Source organism: Notolepis coatsorum (genome assembly GCF_963971535.1).
Source record: "Notolepis coatsorum genome assembly, chromosome: 18".
NCBI lineage: Eukaryota > Metazoa > Chordata > Actinopteri > Aulopiformes > Paralepididae > Notolepis > Notolepis coatsorum.
In genome coordinates this window covers 39,670,551-39,694,775 of record NC_140182.1, presented here as the reverse complement: position 1 = coordinate 39,694,775, position 24,225 = coordinate 39,670,551, and the positions used below count along the sequence as shown (strand labels likewise).

The 24,225-nt window shown below is 44.0% G+C and overlaps 1 protein-coding gene across 1 annotated transcript in view; it reads right to left on the bottom strand.

Annotated features, from left to right (window-relative positions):
- LOC311245330 (unconventional myosin-Va-like) overlaps nt 1-24,225 on the bottom strand; it is a gene marked incomplete at its 5' end in the record, with an annotated part of 105,397 nt that overhangs the window by 12,159 nt on the left and 69,013 nt on the right. Inside the window, 12 exons of the mRNA XM_084335166.1 lie at nt 885-1,028; nt 1,140-1,233; nt 2,704-2,902; nt 4,504-4,578; nt 4,667-4,734; nt 5,392-5,619; nt 13,112-13,168; nt 13,576-13,710; nt 16,440-16,556; nt 19,178-19,311; nt 21,611-21,704; nt 23,559-23,795. Of these exons, the coding sequence (XP_084191292.1) occupies nt 885-1,028; nt 1,140-1,233; nt 2,704-2,902; nt 4,504-4,578; nt 4,667-4,734; nt 5,392-5,619; nt 13,112-13,168; nt 13,576-13,710; nt 16,440-16,556; nt 19,178-19,311; nt 21,611-21,704; nt 23,559-23,795 (1,582 nt within the window). The remainder of the gene's footprint in view (nt 1-884; nt 1,029-1,139; nt 1,234-2,703; nt 2,903-4,503; nt 4,579-4,666; nt 4,735-5,391; nt 5,620-13,111; nt 13,169-13,575; nt 13,711-16,439; nt 16,557-19,177; nt 19,312-21,610; nt 21,705-23,558; nt 23,796-24,225) is intronic.

Below are 24,225 nucleotides of genomic sequence, written 5' to 3'. Positions count from 1 at the left end.
TCATGCATATTTATTAGAACATTTTATTACAGCACTGTTATCAATACACATTTATAAAATGAGGCATATTTAGCAAAAAATAAAAATAAAAAAAAAAACGGCTGAGTGGCGCAGTGGGCAAGGCGCTCACAACTAACGCAGGAGATGCTGGTATCGAGCCCAGCTCTCGCCATTGCTACCGGCTTGGCCGGCCGTCATACTAACACAATTGGCAGTGTTAGAGGGTGGGAAAGCCGGTGGGTGGGGATTGGACGTTGTGGACAGCGACTCCTACAGGTCGGTTGGGTGACGCTGGTACGGCAGAAACAGGAAGTATCGGGGGCAGCGTGAGCCTCCCACGCGTTACTCTTCGCCACTGAGAGTTTGAGCTGTTGCGGTGAAAAGATGCGACAGGCTGCCTCCTCGTGTACCGGAGGGGACACGTGATGCAAGGCTTCTATCCTCACTACAGCTGACCAGTGGGAGGCATAGTCTAGCAACGTTCATGGGGAGAAAAAGTAGATAAATTTTTTTTAATATATATATATATTATATATATATATATATTTTTTTTTTACTTCACAACAGCCGGCGCGCCAGTGACGTATTGAGTATTGAGATAGTTCAGACAGTATTGAGCTAATTTTGGGTATTGAGCTAGTTTAGAGTATTGAGCTAATTTAAAGTATTGAGTATTGAGCTAGTTTGGAGTATTGCGTATTAGATGTATAAATGGGCTTCAGGTGAATTATCCCAACAGCTGAGGAAACCATTCACTCAAGTAAAATAGTCGGGACCTACCTAGGACCAGACAGTAAAATGGTGGGGACCTACTGTACCTAGGACCAGTTAGTAAAATGGTGGGGACCTACCTAGGACCAGACAGTAAAATGTTGGGGACCTACCTAGGACCAGACTCCTCAGCAGACGGCTCTCGTCTCCGTGCCGGTACTCCAACATGCCCTGGAACTCTCGCTCCTTGCGGGTGATGCTCGCCGGGCTCATAGGAATGACCGCCTCAGAAACCATGCGATGTTGCCGAGAACTCTCTGCACATGGCCAGCGGGGCAAAGAACAACAGGTTACATTCTGTGCCGTGGACACCGGCGGCGTCAGGGGAAAATATGCTAACGACGTTACGGTCGATGTGTGATCGTTACCTTCATATTCTTCAACCCTTTTCACGTAGAGTTTGAGCTGCTTCTTCAGTTTGCGCGTCATCTTGTCCTGCTTCGCCTGCTGCTCCATGAGGTCCTGAAACACGCAAATGTATGTCATATTGATGTAAGGAAAAGCACAATTCTCATGCTCTCCACAGAAACAGCAAAATACAGGAGGGACCTTTCATAAGTAGAGATATACGGCAGGTTCACACTTAAAATGCTTTGCTTTCAGATAGAAGTTCATTCCGAATGAGAGAATCGTCGCTGCATAGCAGATTTATTTTATGCATTGCGTTCAATTGTTCCAACTTTTATGTTGCAAACTAAACTAAGTGTATTTTTTTCACAATGAAAAGGTTTTTTATCAGTGGTGAATCAAAGTTGCAAGGTTTTTGTTTTGAATGTAATACTATAATTAATTGATTGTCTCATCAGAAAACATATATAAAGTACTAATTGACCACAGGAAAAAAGGTAAATAATGTACTTCATGTTATAGCCATAAGTATATTTACGTCTTGTATAAGTAATCTAATTACGTTTCGTATCGGCAAAAGTCTAAAACAATGACTGGGAGTCGAACAATGATTGTGGTCACAGGTGAGTTCTCTCACCACTAGACTAAACCACCAACCCCCCCTGATACAAACACAGCAATAGTATGATGATGGTTCCTTTTAACATGTAACGGTTATGGTTAAGATATAAAGTTTAGGGTTAGTTTATGGGCGGCTGGGTGGCGCAGCGGACATTGTGCTCGTCACCAACGCAAGAGACACCGGGTTCGACTCCGGCTGTCGGCGTTGCCTCCGGCTTGGGCCAGCCATCATACTAATTCAATTGGCAGAATTAGCGGGTGGAAGTCGATGGGTGTTAATCTGGATGTTGTGGACAGCGATTCCTACAGGTCGGTTGGGGATGCCTGCACAGCAGAGACAGGGAATGGCGGGGGTAGTGTGAGCCTCCCACACGTTACACCTTGCCAATGAGAGTCCGCGCTGGCAGGTGAAAAGATGCGACAGGCTGCCTCCTCGTGTACCGGAGGGGACACATGATGCAAGGCTTCTATCCTCCCTACAACCGGCCAGTGGGGGGCATATGCGAGCAACGTTCAAGACAGGGGAGGGAAGAATTGGCACAATGGAATTGGGATGGGAGAAAAATAGAAAAAAGGAGAAAAAGTGGATAAAAAAAAAAAAAAATTGGGTTAGTTTAAGGTAACAGTGCGAGCGCCCTGGGTTCAGTCCCCAGCAGGGGAACTCAAACGTTTTCTGAAAATGTTAAAAGTTTACAATTTTGAATATGTAATATATGTACTTATTTGTAATACGTACACATTGTACATATTTGTAAATACGTCAATATATTACTTATGGCTATAACATAACGTACAATATGTACCTTTTTCCTGTTGATTAGTACTTTATTTACAAGCGAGACCAGGCTGTGTAAATCTAGACTTAGACTGAGACTGCACTGTAGGGAACGTTGAGGTTTAGAAACAGTTCTGTATAAAAGGTCTTCCTCCAGAAGGCGAGAGGGGTTGGACAGGCAGACCTACCAGGTTCTCACTGGTGAGCCTGGTGAGCTCTTGCTGCAGGCCCACGTCGTAACGGGCCTCTTGAGGCAGGAGGAGGCTCTGGGCCAGGACCTGCTGCTGCTGACTGTTCTCCTCTCTCACCCTGTGCACCTCCTCACGCAGCTCCTCCATCTCCCCCTGATGAGCCCGTCTCTGCTCCTGCAGCAGGCTCTCCAGAATCCTGGGGGAGGAAGAGGACAGTTGAGGAAGGTTGAAACGCGAGTCTACTAGACAAGATGGCCACCGTGCCCAGAGGTGGTGTAGTGGTGTGGTGGAGTAATGGTGTAGTGGAGTAATGGTGTAATTGTGTAGTGGAGTAATGGTGTAGTGGAGAAATGGTGTAGTGGGGTAATGGTGTAATGGAGTAGTGGTGTAGTGGAGTAATGGTGTAGTGGAGTAGTGGAGAAATGGTGTAGTGGGGTAATGGTGTAGTGGAGTAATAGTGTAGTAATGGTGTAGTGGAGTAATGGAGTAATGGTGTAATAGTGTAGTGGAGTAATGGTGTAGTGGAGTAATGGTGTAATAGTGTAGTGGAGTAATGGTGTAGTGGAGTAATGGAGTAGTGGTGTAATGGTGTAGTGGAGTAATGGAGTAGTGGTGTAATTGTGTAGTGGAGTAATGGAGTAGTGGTGTAATTGTGTAATAGAGTAGTGGTGTAGTGGAGTAATGGTGTAGTGGAGTAGTGGTGTAATTGTGTAGTGGAGTAGTGGTGTAATTGTGTAGTGGAGTAGTGGTATAATGGAGTAATGGTGTAGTGGAGTAATGGTGTAATGGAGTAGTGGTGTAATGGTGTAGTGGTGTAGTGGTGTAATGGAGTAGTGGTGTAATGGTGTAGTGGAGTAATGGAGTAGTGGAGTAATGGAGTAGTGGTGTAATGGTGTAGTGGAGTAATGGTGTAGTGGTGTAATTGTGTAATTGTGTAATTGTGTAGTGGAGTAGTGGTGTAGGGCAGTGGTGGCCCAAAGGTTAGAGAAGTGGGTTTATGAAGGGAAGGTCTCTAGTTCGATCCCCCGGACCGGCAGGAAAGATCTTGGCGGGGAAGTGAATGAATAACTCTCTCCAGTCACTCAGTACCAACCGCTGAAATGCCCTAAAGCAAGGCACTTAACCCCCAACTGCTCCAGTGGAGTTGCTCAGTCGCCAACAGTGGCAGCTCCCAGGTGTGAATGGAACTGTGTGAATGTGAAGCATGGCGTTGCTGAAAAAAAGCATGCATGCTCAGAGAACCTACCATGGGTAAATAAAGGTGTTTGTTGTGGTTAAGACCCCTGCCTTTACATGCTGCCGGCTTGGGATCACATCCGACCTGGATCTAATGCCCTGCGTACCACTGCACCTACAACCCAGCCTCCTTGTTGTATCGATAGATAAATACATACTGAGGGGAATGAACAGTCCACTGTCCTTTGGAGAGCAACACAAAATAAAACAGTATGGTTGCACACAACTGACCTATCTCAAACCCCACCCTCTCAACAGTCATGATTGGAGGATCAGGGAAGCCAGTTTTTTACAGGCTTTGTAACATATTTCTCTTCCTGTTACTTTGTAACTTATCTTTCTTCCTGTTATACTTTGTAACTTGTCTTTCCTCCGGTTATACTTTGTAACTTGTCTTTCTTCCAGTTATACTTTGTAACTTATCTTTCTTCCTGGGATCCCGTCTTGTTCCAGTTATTTTCCTTAAGACCCAAGACACCTGATGATTTCTTGTGAAAATATTGTACTCACTAGACTGACTAGAGCACCTAGTTGGAACTCTGCTGCTCATTCATACGTTACCTATTGGTCTCTTTCAAGCCCTCGTAAGCCAGCCAGAGTTCTCCGTCCTCATTCAATGTGTGGAGGTCAGTGGATCTGAGGAACAATGAACAGTGAATGTAAAACCAGCGCTCCAGGCCTCCAAAAGCTGAGCAGAGAGAGGACCCATGAGGTCTTACTGTACCTGTCGACATCTTGGAATGATGGAATCTCACCGAGCTCCAAGTTCAGCCCTTCTCCCAGCGCGGTATCCTGGAGAGAGTAGGGCCAGATATTAGGTCCACATTTGAACCCTTTCACTACCACTCTACCAAAGGGTTAACCCTTTCACTGCGACAATACAGAATGTTAACCCTTTCAGTGCCACACAACAAAGTGTTAACCCTTTCACTACCACACTAGAGAAGGTTAATTAATCCTTTCACTACCACACTACAGACGGTTAACCGCCTGTAGTGTGGTAGTGAAAGGTTAACCTTCTGTAGTGTGGTAGTGAAAGGGTTAAGGCCGATTCATGCTAGGGCACTTGACAACTGCAGCTCAACAGAAATGACGCACTGTGACATTCTTTCATGTCGCGCGCCTCCACGATTTTGTTAGACCGCGGACATCGTCGTATAATTTGCCGTAGTGTGACTGGACGAAATGACACATACTTTTGGTTTCACTTTGGTTTTAGCTGTAGCTAGCACATGGAGGTGACAGAGGAAAGATTAGCAGAGCAAATGAATAGTTAAGGGGCATGGCTTGGCATCTTTTGTTACCTTTTCCAAAGCATAAATAATAAACATCATGCAACACCTTCATTTCCGTCGAGCCGTCAGAAAGTTTCGAGCACCCGGTTTCAACGGGTAAAGTACAGTATCAGTTTCATCCAAGGCACGAAACATCGAATTAAACCCCTCTCACCTTATGCTTAAGCGCCTCCTGGCGGACCATATGGGAGCGGAGGAGCAGCACCTCCTCTTTGCGTATCTCCAGCTCCTCATTGGAGGAGTTGAGCTGGTCCAGCAGTATGCTGTAGGTCAGAGAGCCTGGGGTGGGAGGCATGGTGGACTCACTCTCCTGGGTCAGGGACTCCCGGAGATCATTGAGCTTCTGCTTCACCCTCTTGTACCCAGACTCCAGCTCCTGGCGCTGGAGAGAGAACATTTAATATTATAAGTAAGGCTGTAAATCGATTAAAATATTTAATCTGATTAATCACATGATTGTCCATAGTTAACTCGCGATTAATTGCAAATTAATTAGTTCTAAATCTACCTTAAACTGATATTTTTCAAGTTTTAATACTCTTTATTAACATGCGTCAACAAATGCTTGCTTTATGCAGCCATTTAATACAAAAGGATGACCCTCATGCATTGCAAATTTGCATCAAATTCAAAACAGAGTGATGCACAAAATAACTTAAAAGAAAATAATAATTTAAAACAATGAATAAAGTGTGCATGAAATAATAGTGGAAAGAAAACGTTAGGACCTTGTAATGTTACATTCACCCACACAAGGGTTAATAACGCGTTAACTTTGACAGCCTTAATTATAAGCCTACCCTCTCAGTGAAATCATCCTCAGTGGGGGACTGTATTAAATATGGAGAGGAATGTGATGATTTCTGCATTTCCCTCGTTCCTTCCTTTGATTCACATTTTGTATAAGCTGGTTTTTCGTCGAGTTCACGAGAAATAATTGACTGATTGATACGCGTGGGAATGAGTGCGCATGCGTACACCGGGACCGGAGGTAATTGCCAATAAAGTTCAGCTGGTGTTTTCAGATGGTGGGCAAAGCTCAGTGGTGATGTGTTAGATGTGCTCTCCGCCATTTTACCACAAGACAGAAATCTACTCATGAACAGCCCATGGATTCTTTGTTTGTTAGAAAGTATTTGCAGACATTTGTATCCAAAGCCAATTCTGTCAGTTTGTAAACCTACAGGTTTCTCTAGTAGTTACTGTATATTAACCCTTTCTCTGCCACGCTTATATCCATCCTTATACCATCCTCTGCCAGCTCTATTTGTCTATGGAGATGTTCCCCTTCTTTGCAGGGCTATAACTTTTTAAATTGTATTGCAAAATTGACATTACTATGGCCCATTCAACGTCAAGTATCTATCGTTTAGGATGTAGCAACGTTCTACTTTTTCATTCACATATTCATACTATGTCTAAAGTATAAATATGTTTTTATCGTTTTCTGCAGCATTCTGCAGAACGTGAGTTATAGCCATAAATACATATATTAGATCATCAAATGTAGTTTGATACCGATTGACGTCAGATTAAAAATGTCAATTGTACAAGGTCCTAAACATCATGCCTCATCATCTGCTGGTGACCGGAAGGGGGGGGGGGTTTATAAGTCCGTGGCCGACGTTAAATCATTTATGTAGTATGGGCGATACATAGATCAGAGCAGTTTATATGGATAATAATAATCAAACACGCTGAAACTCACCGCAGCTTCCTCTGACCATTGGGTGATCAGCGTGGAGCAGAAAGATCGCTATTATGGGATGTTGATATATGCGATCCATTTCCAGGTTGTATAATACTATATACGTCCAAATCATGTTGTTTATCGAGTTATTGGCAACGGATCACTATCCAGTGTATCAAGCTGGAGTCCCGCGAGCGATAGCGAGTGGCCGGACGAAATATGGGTGAGCACCACTTCCGGCCGCTCACTTCCGGTTTTGGCGATTCGCCGATCGACCACCAGATGGCGGTCTTGAACCGTTGGAGAGTTGAGAGGAGATCAACAGCAAGTCTCAAGCCTCCGTGGGTGAAATATGATTGCCATGACAGATTTTTGAAATATTGATCTCAAAGACGCTGTACGACGTCATTGGCAGATTAAGCATGGCGAGCAATGACGTCTAAAGTCGTCCTTGGCGATTAAAGGGTTAAGCTGCATGCCATCAAGGGCTTATCATATTGTCAGTAGGAAAGTAAAGTTTTTCTTTCCTGATTCATCGTCAAATATGGAATGAGAGAGTCTCCAATCTATTTATTTTGGCCCCTGCATCTAATTAATCCAGCGCTGTGACAGCATCCATCCCTAACAAAGGGGTGACGTCTGTGTTGTTGGGCAGCGATCTGGCGGGTGCTCAGGTTCGACTCCTGGTCTTTGCGCAGAGCCTCGTTATGAGAGATGGCAGCGCTGGAGAGGAAGAAGGATACATCTGCCGTTCCTGTTATTGTGACGGAATCTGAGCTCAGATTCAGAACTGATTGACCGTGTAGGGTTTGGTAGGGAAACTCAGTAGCCGAGCCAAAAGCCTCTGGAACAGTCTTGTGTTCAGAATCAGCTGCAATATCACAGAGAACACCAGAGGGCAGTGTCCGACAGTATTAGTCTAGAACACAAACCTGGAATCGCAAAACCTGTGATCCTCGGTCAAGTTCTGCCGACCTCGTGACGATGACGACGATGGCGAGGCGTTGGAGAAAGTGATGGAGAAGGGAGATAAAGGAGGTACAGGAGAAAGTGCAGAGCTGCCCACAGGCCAGGAAGGGTCAGAAGGTCAGGATGCTGCTGGTACTTGTGTGAATATAGAGGTCAGTCAATTAGACAGGACTCCTGGGGGCAGACTGAGGAGGACAAGCTAGAAACCCTCTGTACCCTCGTCTAGTGATGCAATGGAACATGGAGGAGATGATGAGGAGGAAGATGACATAACTCGGAGAACGGATTACAGATGAAAGGAGAAGACTGGCGATGATTGGGTTGGGTCAGTGGAGCCGGTCATGGCTCACTCTGTCTCCTCACCGCAGATCAAGAGAGGATGCATTACAGCTAGTGGTCCCCATTATTTAGCTATATTCCTGGTTTAATGCCTTTAGTGATGTAGACACTGGTAGACACTCCCATTAAGCAACATTCGTAACGGATTCACCCACAAACATGGGCTCAGGTGACACCAGAGTTGATTTTCAAGGAAGAAATCGGGGCGATCTCCTTTAGTCCCCGTTTCCAAGCCCGATGTACCCATGAGTCCTTGGATTGGGTTCTGAAAAGTCAACTTCAAGACATCCAATCAGAGAGTTCCGTTGGAGTTTAGTTTTGCAGCCATGTGACTTGACTGTCGTGGCTTTGCCAGCAGACAAAGAGAATGTCATGGCTGGCACACTGTCGTGAGCCTATAGTGTCTATTTGGTGCATTTATAGCGCTTTTATCCAACAAGCTTTACAATTTTGTTCTTCAGATTCACTCACATTCACACACCGACAGCGGAGGCAACGATGCAAGGTGCCAACCTGCTCATCAGGAGCAGTTAGGGGTTAAGTGTCTTGCTCAAAGACACTTCGACACACAGCCCGGGAATCAAACCGGGAACTTCCGGATGACCAGACTGCTCTACCTCCCGAGCCACTCAACTTAAGATGTAGTTAGTGACAGGCTGTATATATATTGTAGATTTGAAAGGAAAGTGGGGAAAAAAGGATAAAAAGAAAAAAAGGGGAAAAAACAAATAGGTTGGTCCACTGTGTTTTTGTTGTTCTTAGGAATAAAACTAATATGATAGTTTTTCCGGCAGCGTGGCTACATGGGTAGAGCTCCAGACTCATGATCAGAAGATCACCGGTTTGAGCCGCGGTCAAGTCTGTTGTCGGTAAGTGGTGTTGTTGTCCAGCAGGGAGCACTCTGTCCTCTGGACTTGTCAATAACAATGCCCCCGTTATGGTGTGCCGTCCTTCGGATGAGACATTAACACTTTGAGTGCCAACGACGAGATATCTCGTTTGTTCATGCCGACCGTTCAGTGCCAACGACGAGAGATCTCGTTTTTTTTTATTAGCGATTTGAATTCATATTTCATCAATCTAGCCTCACGTTACCACTGCAAACTCTCTGAGCTCCATTGGGAAAATACTGCCCCCTATCGTCTATCCATGGTACTGCACCCCTTTGGAATGGATTGAATGAAACGCATGGGGGAAAAAAAATCCTGCTTCCACATTTTACTTCACAGGCAAGTCACCCGAGACGATCGGATTCATTCTGGAGCCTCAGAACAGCGTGGAATCGGTGTTTCGATCACCCAGCGTTGGATCAATAAACGCAATCGATATTTGGAATGGCGATCAGGAATTGGAATAATCTTTTTGGAGAACATCTGATCTGAGGTAAGGAATCTATTTTACCAGTCTTAGGATAATCAGAGCTTTTTTCACAGAGATATCAACGTGTGCCCTATGTGTGTGTGTGCGTGTGTGTGCTGATCAGGAAATGAGATAATCGATTTTTCAGCCCGCTTCTATAGCGTGCATAAGTACACATATACTATCGATAATCTAGCGTTTATTTGAAAACGATTCATAAATAGGCCGAAAAATGACAACATGGTCAAAATGGTATAAAACGGAAATGAACAGATTAAAAAACAATCCGTTTCGACAATGTTGACTGAAAACAAGTCATTGATAAGCGACGGCCAGATTATACACATAGCCATAATCTAAGATGTAGTTTATGCGTTCGCAAATATGAGAGCTCTATCATTGAAGTGGACGCTGGCACGCAACGGGGTTCTGGGGCACCAGACCTCCGGCACGGAAAGTGTTAAACCGAGGTCCTGACTGAATTTGGTCGTTAACACCCCCCCCCCCTTAATTGGCTGACATCAATCTCTGTATCCTGAGCCGTTCAGCCATTGTGTAGTAGTGTGATGTGTGCCTGGTGCCAGTGTATGGCAGCCATTGAGCCTGCGTAGTCCAAAGTTGGGTGCTACCAGTGGTGGTGAAGGAGGAAATGTCCACCCTACATTGTGGGGAGCGCTATATAAATGCAATGATCATTCCTTCATTCATTCATTCAATTCCCTTTTTCCTTCCTTTGATTCACATTTTGTATGAGCTGGCTTACATTGATAAATGTGTGGGAATGAGTGCGCTTGCATACACTGTGAACCTGAAACGTATCAAGTTCAGCTGGTGTTTCCAGATAGGTTGCCACAGGACAGAAATCTACTCATTGTGATTGATTCTTTGTTAGTTAGAAAACCAGTATTTTTTGTCACCAGGCTAACATTAGCTACCAAAGATTTGAGCTAACACTAGCTACTCTTAATCAAAGATAGCGTAGCTGTACCATTTGGCAGCCGACATAGCAGCTCTAATGTTTGGTAGCAAATCTCAGCACTAATAGCGCTTGCTGACAGCCATAGAGCAGTGGCGGCTCTGCCACTAGGGGCGCACGGGCGCCGCCCCACCTGCTGTTAAATCAGAGAAGAAGAAAATAAAACTTTAGTTTTTTGTTTTATAGCCCTATAAATAATATAAACATGTTTAAAATGAATAATATTTACTCATTTTAAGTATGTTTGTATTTCCAATGCACAATATAACGTTATTATCTAAAATAAAAAAACACTCGTTTTCCTGAGCAGGAAGTGACGTTTTTTTTATTTTTTTTATTTTTCCGTATTTCTCGGCCCGGGCTAGACGCGATAGCGCTCTGAGTGCGCGTCACAGTTTGATCGCTGTATCCGTCACAGCCAATCAGTGCATAACGCGTTGTGCGTTGAAATATGACTATTATGTTGGAATCCGGGCACGATTTGAAGCGGTCTAGCCAGTAGCGTCAAGAATTTCTGTAGCCGCATTCCGCGGAGACGCTCTCTGATTGGCCGACGCCAGTATTTTTTTCCGTAGCAGAATTTCACAGAGACGATCTCTGATTGGCCGAATCCAATTTCTAATGTTCCAATTCTAGGTTATTCCTAGGTTGGTCCGTTGGTGAGAGATAGTTGTGTTGTTGTGTTGTTGTGAGATGCAGGCAGCAGAGCGTGCCGTGACTGCAAGTTCTTTAGACTGTTAAGCTTAGGCACTCTTTCAAAGTTGGTTAAGGTTAGAGTTTGTCTTAGAGCATGGCGATAGAACGCCAGGTAGTTTGCAGTCTGTTCGAGCGGAAATGGACAAAGGAATGAAGTACTTGTGTTGTGTGGTAACAAGCTAACACTTGGCTAACAAGCTATATGGCGGATGCAGTCTGGACACAGTGGACAGTGGTCTGGAATACATCAACAGTGGATTATACACTACTTTATCAAGGCAAGCCCTCCTGCCCTGGACGTGTCAACTAAACAGTGAGTCTCTCTCTCTCTCGCTTTTGGATTGAAAATACGTGGATTATGGCTTGTTCAATATCGTCTATGTTTGAATGAATGAATGAATGAGAACTTTATTAACAGATTGCAGAATGGGTACAATACAGTACGGCTCAATACACACAATTGTTAAGGGGATGCAGACCAGAGAAAGACGTTTGTCTTGTTTACATCAGGGTCCCAGATTTTCGATTCATATCGATAGTTTAATAGCTAGCCTTGGCTCGTTTAACAATATGCAAAATATGTGTACAGCCCTGTACTCATACTGAAGTTATTCTTGGTATATAATAGGTCTGATTGTGTAACGAATCGATTCCACGTCGCGCTGTGTGTGAGAGAGAGAAGGAGAGAGGGAGAGATCTGCGTGTGTTTGGAGACGGAGCGAGTTTTGTTTCTAACTTTTCTATTTATATATTGTGTTTCAAGTTGTGAATTAGACTATACTTAATTTGACTGGTTGTGTGTTGTTGTAGTAACAGCTGAGCGACTCGTTCATAAGAGCCGATTCATTGCCGTGAGCGTGAGTCGAATCGCTCACGTCTTGCCATGAGTCGGTTGCGTGGTACTGTACATGTTTGCAAAATGTTTGGTATAGCGCCCCTAGTGGCGAAGCATCCACGGGCCGCCACTGCCATAGAGGATGCTACATGCATTGCATCGCGGGATAGAAGGGACAATTCTTAATGACTTCAAACATGGGGGCAGCCACACTTCACCAAGACAACAGTTCCCATTAGCATAAACCAGAATAAGTTGGGTTGCATAGTAACGTCAATTGAATCTGCATGCATCTGTACTGAACCGTTAGCTGTGTCAAGGTAGCTTAATTAAGCTTAAAAGAACACGCCAACATTTTGTGCGTGTAGTAGAAAGCTATCTGGCTGCACGTTAGCCTAGCTTAGCACAATGAATGGAAGTGGACAGTGACAGGTAGCCTAGGCATTGTCCAACTAACACCTCTCCCGAAGGCTACCCGTCACTGTCCGCTTCCATTCATTGTGCTAAGCTAGGCTAACATGCAGCCAGATAGCTTTCTACTGAATGCAGAGAGGAAACTGGTATCTATCATCTTGTCTCTCTCTGGAGAAGACGGTAAGCTAATTTCCCAAAATGTTAGCGTGTTCCTTTCAATTATAATTCCTGTGGAGTACACAAATGCTATATGAATTTGATCAAGTGTGTGGCGGTACAGCACAATAACAATCATATCACAATACACTACACCAGCTCTTATACACTGACACAAAAGCTTCATGTCATGGGCAAAGTAAAGCCAATTCATTCATCACGTTAGCACGCTAGCTAATGTTAGCACGTTAGCTAACGATTCAGTACAGATGCTAGGTACGGATAAAATTTACGCTATCGCTGTGAAGCCACATAAACGTTTATGACGTTGCTATGCAACCCAACTGAAAAAAGGACCCGAAGCAGATTTGGCCACATCAGGGAACGTCACATGAGATGGTGACTGCATGGTTCAGGAAGCCCTCTGTGTAGAACCACACCTTCAGAAGCTCCAGGTCCAGTTCTGCTCTGCCAGCGCTCCTCTGCTCCTCAGCCTCCTATTCAGAGAACCACAACACAGACAGTGAACACCACCGATGGTACAGGAAGGACTAATGTATGTATGTTAATGTTCTGTTGAGGTTTTCCGTAGGTGTTCGAATGTTTGCTATCATTGGGGAGTAAGGTTACATGGGCTATCTATGTTAAATTATATTTATCTATTAATTAGATCATGATGGATTCAGTCGGAGTCGGTCTATTTGCTTTGTCTAAGTGCAGTGTATTTGTTTTGTTTATATTAATTTTTTTTTTTTTTTCAATATCATTTTGCGATCGTGTGACTGTATATGTTTGTGTTGTCACCATGTAAATGGTTGGACCCCAGGAAGAATAGCTGCTGCTATGCAAAAGCTAACGGGGATCTAACTAAAACAAACAGCAGAAAGGAGGCGTCAGGGGGCACCTTGGCGTTCTCTTGCTGGGCGTCCTCCCTCTTGTCCAGCTGGCGCTGCAGAGACTGTTTCTCCTGCTCCAGCTCCTTCACCCTCCTCTGCAGCTTCAGCAGGATGGGCATGTCCACCACCGGCTGAGTGACATCCTGACCACACAAAGAGACCATTATTTGTTTGTGTGCGTGTGGTTTTTTGTTTGTGTGTGAGGTGGTTTGTTTGTGTGTGGTTTTTTGTTTGTGTGTGGTGGTTTGTTTGTGTGTGTGGTGGTTTGTTTGTTTGTTTCTGTGGTGATTTGTTTGTTTCTGTGTGTAGTAGTTTGTTTCTGTGTGTGTGTGTGTGTGTGTGTGTGTGTGTGTGTGTGTGTGTGTGTGTGTGTGTGTGATGGTTTGTTTGTGTGTTGCCACTTACCTGAAGCCTTAGTAGAGACTGATACCAGCCTTATATCCACCAAAGAAGCACCAGAAAGGTGTGCTCAGCACAAAACTGTTAAACTCTCAGTTAAACTCTCCGTTCACAGTGAGCAGAGAAGTCGGAGTGCGTTTACTTTAATTTTCAAACCAGCTGCAGCCTGAGGACTGAGGTGGGAGAGGCTGACACACTGATTTATCTCCCCTTACATTCTGTACCAGAATGTATAGAACAGCAGGATCTTCAACTCAACACACAAGAGTCTCCTCTCCCTCTCTGATATAGATCAAGCAATTTTTTTTGTTCACTTCCAGCCTAAAATTATCTCAGATTCTCCTTGTAGCTGCTTTAACTCATTCACATGCCAACAGCAATTATACTCGTTATTGGCCGCCAATCGTTGAACGCCAACAACGAGTATACTCGTTATTTGATAGTTATTTCTTTTATTCTATATTTATATTCATTACAGGCCCACTCACTCGGGGTTAACATTGGGAATCGCATTGATAATGCCTAGGTGCAATACCGGCCGCATCACGCTAGATGGCGGTATCGAGCACCCTTTCTAACATTGTATCCTGGGCTGTGGGATGGCTAAAGGTTTCGGGTTACATTTTTCCTTGTCGGGCAAGACGAACGGTTCTGCCGGTTACATTGAAGCCCGTCAAATATGCCCGATCCATATGTTATGGTGGATTATGCCGTCGAGCAAATGGACATTGGATGTACCAGATGGCGATCGAGAAATTGGAATATTGTTTTTGGAATACTCCCGGTCGCAGGTAAGGACGATTTGACGTCAATTTTTGCTTGATCCTGCAAGGCTTTTGTACCGATTGGGCTGATAAGCGTTTTTAGTGTTGAATACGAATGCCGTTACCGACAATCAAATAATCAGAAACAACCCCCCCCCCTTTCATGCATTCATGATGGAACATAATACCTATGATGTAGATTTGATTCCGGAACAATAGCGGGTTCAGGCAAGAAACGGCAACGTCTACAATGGAATCGACATATACTGCCATAACTAAGCATTTCATGAATTACCCTAGACTGCTCTAAAACCATACTTATATTCACCACGGTATAACACGGGAACGTATGGATGGAAAATCTCTTTTTTGCATCTTGACCGGAAGAAACTCAATGTCAAATAACTATAGTATTGTATCCATGGCTATAATATAGAATATAGATTTAGCTCTACAAACAAGGTGACTAACTCCCATCGTTTACAGCGTGGCAATACTACCACAGGATAAGGCTAATCCCTGGCGGTCAATGAGTTAAGGTACATTCTGAACAGATAGAAAATGTGAGATTAATCACAACCAACTATAGACAATCATGAGATTAATCACGATTAAATATCTTAATTGATTGACAGCCCTCATTTATACAAATCATATAGACATCGATAATCAATAATTGGTCACAAAATAAATGTTAATATTGGTTTTCTGTATCAGCCAAGAGTGTCCCTGGTTGTCATTTTAGATTAGATGAGATCAAATGTAGTCATTGCACAAGTACAAGTACAGAGTATGAATGGATGAATGAAAAGAAGGTGGCATCTAACCAGAGTGCTAAGTAGCAGCAAAGTGCATAGCACTATACAGTATAATGTAATGTGAATGTGTGAGTATATATATGGCGAAGCCATCGAGTAAATATACTAAGCTAATGTATGTACAATATTAGGGATGTCCCGATCCGATCACGTGATCGGGGCCGATCACGTGATTTTCCGAAGATCGGGATCGGCAAATTTTTTTTTTTTTACTTAACATTTATTATTCAACAAACATGACCATGTTCACGTCTTAAACTCATACTGAGGCCTTAGTTTTGGTTTTAAATTGCATATCATCATTCATTTATTTATTATTACACAGAGCAGAAGAATTTTGCCAAAACAAACCAATAGTATCCAGCTGCAGAACGGCAGACCAGCCACACTCTCAGACCCAAACGCATTTCCTTTGATTTATGTCAAGGATTGCAATGCCTCGCTTGAATGAAGTTAACTTTTCACCTGGATAACGTCAACATTCAGGGTGAATGTAATGTGAGAAATTGGGATTAAAAAAAAAATATATATATATATATATATATATATATAAAATAAAATAAATTGATCGGATCGGGAAAGATCGGTATCGGTAGATACTCAAAATCACATGATCAGGATCGGATCGGGAGCAAAACAATTTTATCAGGACATCCCTATACAATATTATTATATACAGTTAAGAATAGGTATGATATATATAGAGATAAATGTATATACTATACCATGCGTGTGTCTGCACATTCTGTGGAACTATTGATATGTCTCAAGTGTCTCCAAGACAAATGACTTAGAAAATAGTTTTCCAATTTCTGAACAACGAAATAGGACCTGTATAAGGACAATATACTGCAGTATGTGAGCCATGTTATGCATACTGTTGTACATTACCTCTCTTTGCGCCAGGGTGTCCTCTCCCTCAGCGTAGCCCGAGCTGCGAGTGTACTCCGACCCGTTGCTACTGCTGTAGTTGGAGTCTGTTCTCCTGTGACCAGGGCTGCTTGTATTCTGGTAAGGCAAGCAATAATACATTGGTCACAAAATACATTTTGTGAAACGAAAAGAAATATATATATATATCGATATATGCATGGAGTCAGTAATAGTATATCACAACTAGGGATGCACAGAGACGATACCAGGCTAAAATAGAATATCGGTATCTGAGAATTTCCCAGATGGTAAAATCCAATACCAAGAAACACATCTAACGTGCCAGAAATCAAAGCAAAGTGACTTGATTTGCTGTATTTTTTTTTTATCCACTTTTTCTCCCATTTTCTATTTTTCTCCCATCCCAATTTTCATATCGTCCAATTCAACCCTCCCCTGTCTTTGAACGTTGTTTCTTGCCTCCCACAAGCCGGCTCCAATGTGGACTAAGTCATACATAGCACGAGTCCCCTCCGATACTCGAGGTAACAGCCGTCGCATCTTTTCACCCGCGCGGCTCGATCTTTCAGCGTTGGGGGTCTGGGCTTTGGAGAGGCCCCGCCCCCATCGCTTCTTGATTCTACTGCGCAGGCGCACCAACCGACCTGTAGGAGTCGCTGTCCACAACGCCCAATCCCCACCCTTCAGTTTCCCTCCCCGTAATACGGCCAATGTGTATTACTGTGGACGACCAGCTAAACTGAAAGCAATGTGGAGAGCGGGGCTCGAACAGGAGGCATCCTGTTCGAGCCTAGTCTCCAGCATTCGTTGCGAGCGCCTTGCCCACTGCGCCACGTAGCCGCCGATTTGCTGTATTCTTAAAGGTCCCATGGAAAGTAAATAAAATAACTTTTTTGGGCAATTTTACACAATTCCTGTAAGTTTTTTTTCAATAAAATTCATTGTTTTGTATTTTTAATAAAGTACTTTGGTGGACCACTTTCTCCCCTTGCAAAGTCCAAGCTGTTTTTGGCTGGGCTCCGCCCATACTCGCAATGCGCTTTGAGTGACAGTCACCCACCTGCACTATAGCCTACCTAAGAGATAGTTGATACGCTAGCACAGGAAAATCGCAAAATGCAGAAACGCTACAGTAAAATAGTAACGTTAATACACTATTGACACATGTGCAGACAGTTGACAGTTGCCGAGTAATGATTTGACAACTTCTGTCCATAATAAATATAACCCTGACAGTGAATCAATGGCCAATCGCTCAGCTTCAACTCCCATATGAAATGCACACACACACACACACACACACAGGAGGAGTACCACAAACGCTAACGTTAATACACTATTGACACAAACGGATGAATGAACGAGGTCCTACTGCTAATTAACTAATTACGACGTACTGTATGTACTTACTGATTCAATACTTTCTTTCGTCCTGAAGACTTGGTACAGGCTAGCTCCCTTCTTTAGCAACAGCCAGGAAATCACAGCAGCATTATAAAGTCCTTCGTCTTTGCAAAAATCCCCAAACGAACTTAGCCCATTGCTTGTGGAGCACGATATCATTAGGAAATGAGTGCAAGGGTGGGCGGCTACGTGGCGTAGTGGGCAAGGCGCTCGCCACAAATGCGGAGACGCTGGGCTCGCCTGTTCGAGCCCGGCGCTCCACATTGCTTTCAGTTTAGCTGGTCGTTCATACTAATACACATTGGCCGTATTAGGGGGTGGGAAACTGATGGGTGGGGATCGGGCGTTGTGGACAGCGACTCCTACAGGTCGGTTGGTGTGCCTGCGCAGTAGAATCAGGAAGTGTCGGGGGCAGCGTGAGCCTCCCACGCGTTACTCCTCGCCACTGAGAGATCGAGCTGCGCAGGTGAAAAGATGCGACTGCTGTTACCTCAAGTACCGGAGGGGACTTGTGCTATGTATGACTTAGTCCACATTGCAACCAGCTTGTGGGAGGCAAGAAACAGCGTTCGTGACAGGGGAGGGTTGAATTGGATGATACGAAATTGGGATGGGAGAAAAAAAAAAAAAAAAAAAAAAAAAAAGGGAAATGAGTGCAAGGACGTATTCGTTGCTTGCCCGTTTGAGTCATAATTTCAATGTTACACTAACTTCCTCGAATTGTTGATTGTGGGCGGTGGCTACAACCACAGAAGAAGCTGAGGTATGCAGATCAGATTTCTTGCACGTCACAGATCGACAAATTCAGAATGGCTTGGTTTAGTGGGGGAGGTTCTCGTCTCAGCTGAACTGGAGGAATGGGACTGGGTAGAAATTTCACATCTAGTCAGTGTTGGTACAACCCCACATTGCTAGAAAACAATGCAAAACACTGGAAAAGGCCATTCATAAGATAGGGGACCTTTAACACGTTAACTCTCTAATGGAGAACATTTATTATATCTCAAAGTCTATCCAGTTCATTCAAAGTAATGGATCGGATCTGTACTTGGTATCGGTTCAATACCCAAAGCCCAGGTATCGGGACTGAATACGTCGGATCGGTGCATCCCTAGTTGAACCCAGAAGCTCTCACACACACTACACAATTCTCCACAAGTGTTTCTGGTTTTCTCAGATTAGAGCTGACGGGACAAAGTCGGGCTCAAATCATCATGACCTGACTGCGTCGTTATACCCCTCACTCCAGTGGGATGGAATTAGAAAGGAAAACAACCTCTGTGTGTCGAATGCTAAGTCAAGCGAAAAGTGGTGCCTCTGATGATACTAACATTCATCTCCTCCTTCAGGTCTCCATGGCGACCCTCCAGCACCAAGTATTCACTCAGTAGAGTCTGGTAGCGAGAGCGCTCCTCCGTCAAGTCCTTCTCCAGCTGGTCACTGTTCTCCACGTTGGTTCTGGTCACTGTAAAGCAAACAGCTCAATCTCAATAATAATAATAATAATTATTATTATTATAATAGTAAATAACTTTATCCATGTTTAACCCTTTTAGATGTAGGTTTTATGGAATATTTTCTCTATATTTGGAATTCTATAGCTCCATAGGTTTTGATGACTAGTAGGGATTGTTAAAGGTGCTATAGCAGGGTTCCCACAGACATTGCCAAATTTAATTCAAGGACTTTCAAGCACTTTTCTAGCACCATTTCTCATTTAAAAAAAAAAGGCATTTAAGGGCGTTTTCACACCTGTGAAACAACAGCTGTTGTTCCGGAACCTGGAGCGTTTACCCCCTATTTCGGTTCATTTTGGCATATGTGAACACAGCAATCGCATTCTGTTGCGGAACAAAACAAGCGGGCCAAGACCGCCTAGAGAGGGTGGTCTCGGCGCACTTCCAACCGAACCCGAAGCGACTCGTACGCTGTGAGAATGCAATCGACTTAACAAACCGACACAACTCACTTGCCGTACTGTATACGCGTTGCATGATGACGCTTTCGCATTGAATTGTGGGCAGGATCAGTTTGTAGTCTTTAGGCAGCTAGATCGGTAAAGTTAGCCACTTAGTTAGACCACTGCACTTCCGCGTTACATTGAAATCGGGGAGGAGAGAGCGAGGGGAGCATATGAATAAATGTGGATGAGAGCCGTGATGTAAGTGGTTGCAACTACGGCTGTAGGGGTGCTAGAGACATGATCGAATAGACTTTTATGCGCCCGAGTTTCCTGAACACGGCGCGACCCATTCCTAATCGATCAGAACTAAATCGGCCGATTTACATCATGGCTCTCATCCACATTCATTAATTTGCTCCCCCCGCTCTCTACACCCCGATTTCAATGTAACACGGAGATTCAGGGTTAGGGGGGGGGGGGGGGGGGGGGGCACACCCCAAAATCTGACCAATGAGTGACAGTTTGCTCGCGCGTGCGTTTGTTTTGGTCCGCTGTTAACACAGCCGTGTGAACACAAACAAACTAAGGGACAAGTGCAACATTGTATCATTATAGTCCCTGTGTCTCCCTGAATCGGAACAAAGCAAACGAACTACAGGTGTGAAAACGCCCTAAAAGGATACAATTCACTTTTAAATGCTGTTTATTTATTTATTTTTATCCACTTTTTCTCCCCTCATTTTCTATTTTTCTCCCATCCCAATTTCCCCCTCACCAATTCTCCCCTCCCCTGTCTCGAACGTTGCTAGACTATGCCTCCCACTGGTCGGCTGCAGTGAGGACCAAGCCTTGCATCACGTGTCCCCTCCGGTACACGAGGAGGCAGCTGTCGAATCTTTTCACCTGAACAGCGCAATCTCTGTGGCGAGGAGTAACGCGTGGGAGGCTCATGCTGCCCCCCCGATACTTCCCGATTCTGCTGTATAGGCGCACCAACCGACCTGTAGGAGTCGCTGTCCACAATGTCCAATACCCACCCACCGGCTTTCCCACCCTCTAACACTGCCAATTGTGTTAGTATGAACGACCGGCCAAGCCGGTAGCAACGCAGAGAGCTGGGCTCGATACCAGCATATCCTGCATTAGTGGCGAGCGCCTTGCCCACTGCGCCACTCAGCCGCCCCCTTGAATATTTTTTTTAAATATCTGATCCAATATTTATGGCTTAAAACCAATTTCTGACAATTACGGTAGGTACAAAAAAAATTAAAAATGAATATGTATTTCTTGATTCAGACATTTTTTATCATGGATGAACAAAACTTTTAATGTGAATGGTTGATTTGAATTGCAAGGACTTTTTAAGCACCTCCACCAAATGGGGTGTTTTCAAGGAATTCCAGGCCTTGACTTTTTTTGGTAAAGCACTTCAAGGACCTTGTGCGAACCCTGCTATAGATAACATTGTTAGATGCAAGATGTCCCACTAGAGCACCAGCATGTCCCAACCAACAGCACATTTATCCAATCAAGTGCATTCCACGTGGGGAAATGGGAAATAGGGAGGGGATACATAATGTGTATGTAAACAACAACATTCATCACCAACATTAAAACAATGAATAATATTTTTTTGGGAAAAGCAATACTTTTATTCTGCACCATTCTAAAAGCTCTGTGGATATATATATATATATATATATATATATATATATATATATATATATATATATAGATAGATAGATAGATAGATAGATAGATAGATAGATAGATAGATAGATAGATAGATAGATAGATAGATAGATAGATAGATAGATAGATAGATAGATAGATAGATAGATATGTGAATTGAGCTACCTACCCATTATCGTCTTGGCCTGATCCTGGATCAGACTGTTTAGGTCCTCCTTCTCACAGGTCAACAGGCTGTTTTTCTTGTTTAACTCCGCTACCAACTGGCGATGAGAGAGAGCGGAAGGTCATGTGTGTTTATCAGTCAAGACTAACCAGTAAAACCAATACAACTTAAAATCCACTCTGAAAACAAAAAGGTTGTATAAAGCACCAAAGGGCGGTTCTCCTAAACTAGTCCATGGTCTCCCACAACATGTGATTGTGACTGTGTGCGTGTTTGTTTGTGTATGCGTGGGTGGGTGTTTATATGCAAGCACAATGATAAAAAAGATATATATAGGATTGATCAAATTGAAGTTGACAATGACAATCAAGAAGTTGCATAGAAAGTAGAGTTCTGGACATAGAGAGACCAGTATCGACTAGTACAGGGGTTCCCAAAGTTTTCAGGCCGCGACCCCCGAAATAACGGTGTCAGAGAGCCACAACCCCCACTATTATAAGAGGTAAACATTTTTATTTAAAAATAAGAATTATACATTTATATTTTTTTTATAAATGGAAATGTATGGTTGAAACACGTATGGTTGAAACGTTCAAACGCACACACACTAATAAGCATTGGAGGCTTTTAACCAGGGCCGGACTGGGGAAATCATTCAGGCCAGGAAATATAGTGCAAAATATAGCCCCAGTCAGGCCCATTTTTAAGCGGGGGGTCTGGGGGTCCCCCACCAGGAAATTTCTTGTTACAAAGACTTCATTTCCAGCATTCTGGTACAGGATTTTTTTTATTTGTACCTTTTAAATGCCAGTGTTTGTGATGGCATCACAAATTGTTAAAAAACAGGCTAGCATATGTATGATTAGCAACAACACTGATCTTGATGGATTTTCAGTTTTTTTGTAATGTCAGATTGAAAAAATCTTTTATTCAACTTCAGCCCTGATCATAACACCACATATTCATTTTATAATTCTAACCTTTTAAATGCCAGTGTGTGTGATGGCATATATTTGCAATGTATCAAATGCAAAGTCGATTGTCAATGATTAGCAACAACACTGATTTTGATGGATTTTTTGTAATGGTCCCGCCTCTACCAATCACATGCGGCTCCCTTTGTGTGTGTGTGAGAGCAAGAGGGAGAGAGAGAAGGAGAGAGGGAGAGAGGGAGGGAGAGAGAGAGAGAGAGAGAGAGAGAGAGAGAGAGAGAGAGAGAGAGAGAGAGAGAGAGAGAGAGAGAGAGAGAGAGAGAGATAGTTCTCCAACTTGTGTGAGTTGCAGTGATCTCCTGGTTGTTCCCCACCTAGGTTATCTAACTATTGCGCTGCTGCAACTAGAAACACTGGCCTGGCCTGCTTCTAAGTTCAGTGGCCTGACTGCAAAAAAAATAAAAAATAAAAAATCATCTGGCGACCCCCCCGCGGGAACCACTGGACTAGTAGACCTACCTGCTGGACATAAGAGACAAGTCTAGACTAGTAGACCTACCTGCTGGACATAAGATACCAGTATAGACTAGTAGATCTACCGTACCAGCTGGACATAAGATACCAGTCTAGACTAGTAGGCCTGCCAGCTGGACATAAGAGACCAGTCTGTACTAGTAGACCTACCAGCTGTGTCTGAATGTAGTGTTCTGGACATAAGGAGCAGTCTGTACTAGTAGACCTACCTGCTGTGTCTGAATTTAGTGTTCTGGACATAAGGAGCAGTCTGTACTAGTAGACCTACCTGCTGTGTCTGAATTTAGTGTTCTGGACATAAGGAGCAGTCTGTACTAGTAGACCTACCTGCTGTGTCTGAATTTAGTGTTCTGGACATAAGGAGCAGTCTGTACTAGTAGACCTACCTGCTGTGTCTGAATTTAGTGTTCTGGACATAAGGAGCAGTCTGTACTAGTAGACCTACCTGCTGGACATAAGAGACCAGTCTGTACTAGTAGACCTACCTGCTCCGTCTGCTCTCGGTAGGCCTTGGCCTCCACCTCTATGTCTCCCTTCTCTCTGCGGGTGGTTTCCAGCTCCCGGCGCAGGAAGGACAGCTGCTCCAGCAGCGAGGGGACCCGCTCAGCGGTGGCCTCCTCCTCGGTCCTGCGCCGGGTCTCCACCTCCTTGGCCCGCCTCTCCCTCTCCACCGCCTGGGTCCTTTCCACCAGCCGCTCACCGAGCTCTCTGTTCTCCTTGTGCTGTGGGGGAACACACACACATGTGACGCGGGAGAACTCGCAGTGACGTCTCACTCCTACAAGAGCTGGGTTTTGTTATGGTACATAACACATAGCTGCCGGACGTTAGCCAAAATCAACATGGATACCAATGGGGTAATGGTGTCCGATGAGATGGGTGTACTGGGATTTAAGGTAAACTATGGGGAAAGTTGCCCCAAGTCACTCCTAAGGGGGCTGAACATATATAAATATATAAAATGATTATTGTGCCATAGCTCTCATTTTGTCTTGTGTTGTAAATGCAGTGCACCCTTCCTTCACTCTTGCAAGAGCCCAGAGCGTTATCTGCATCGTGTTTTTATTGAATAAAAATGCATCAATCTGCTTTTGTGCACCATCAGAGGAGGACCCAATATTTACCACTCAGTTGTACATTTATGTTTTTATT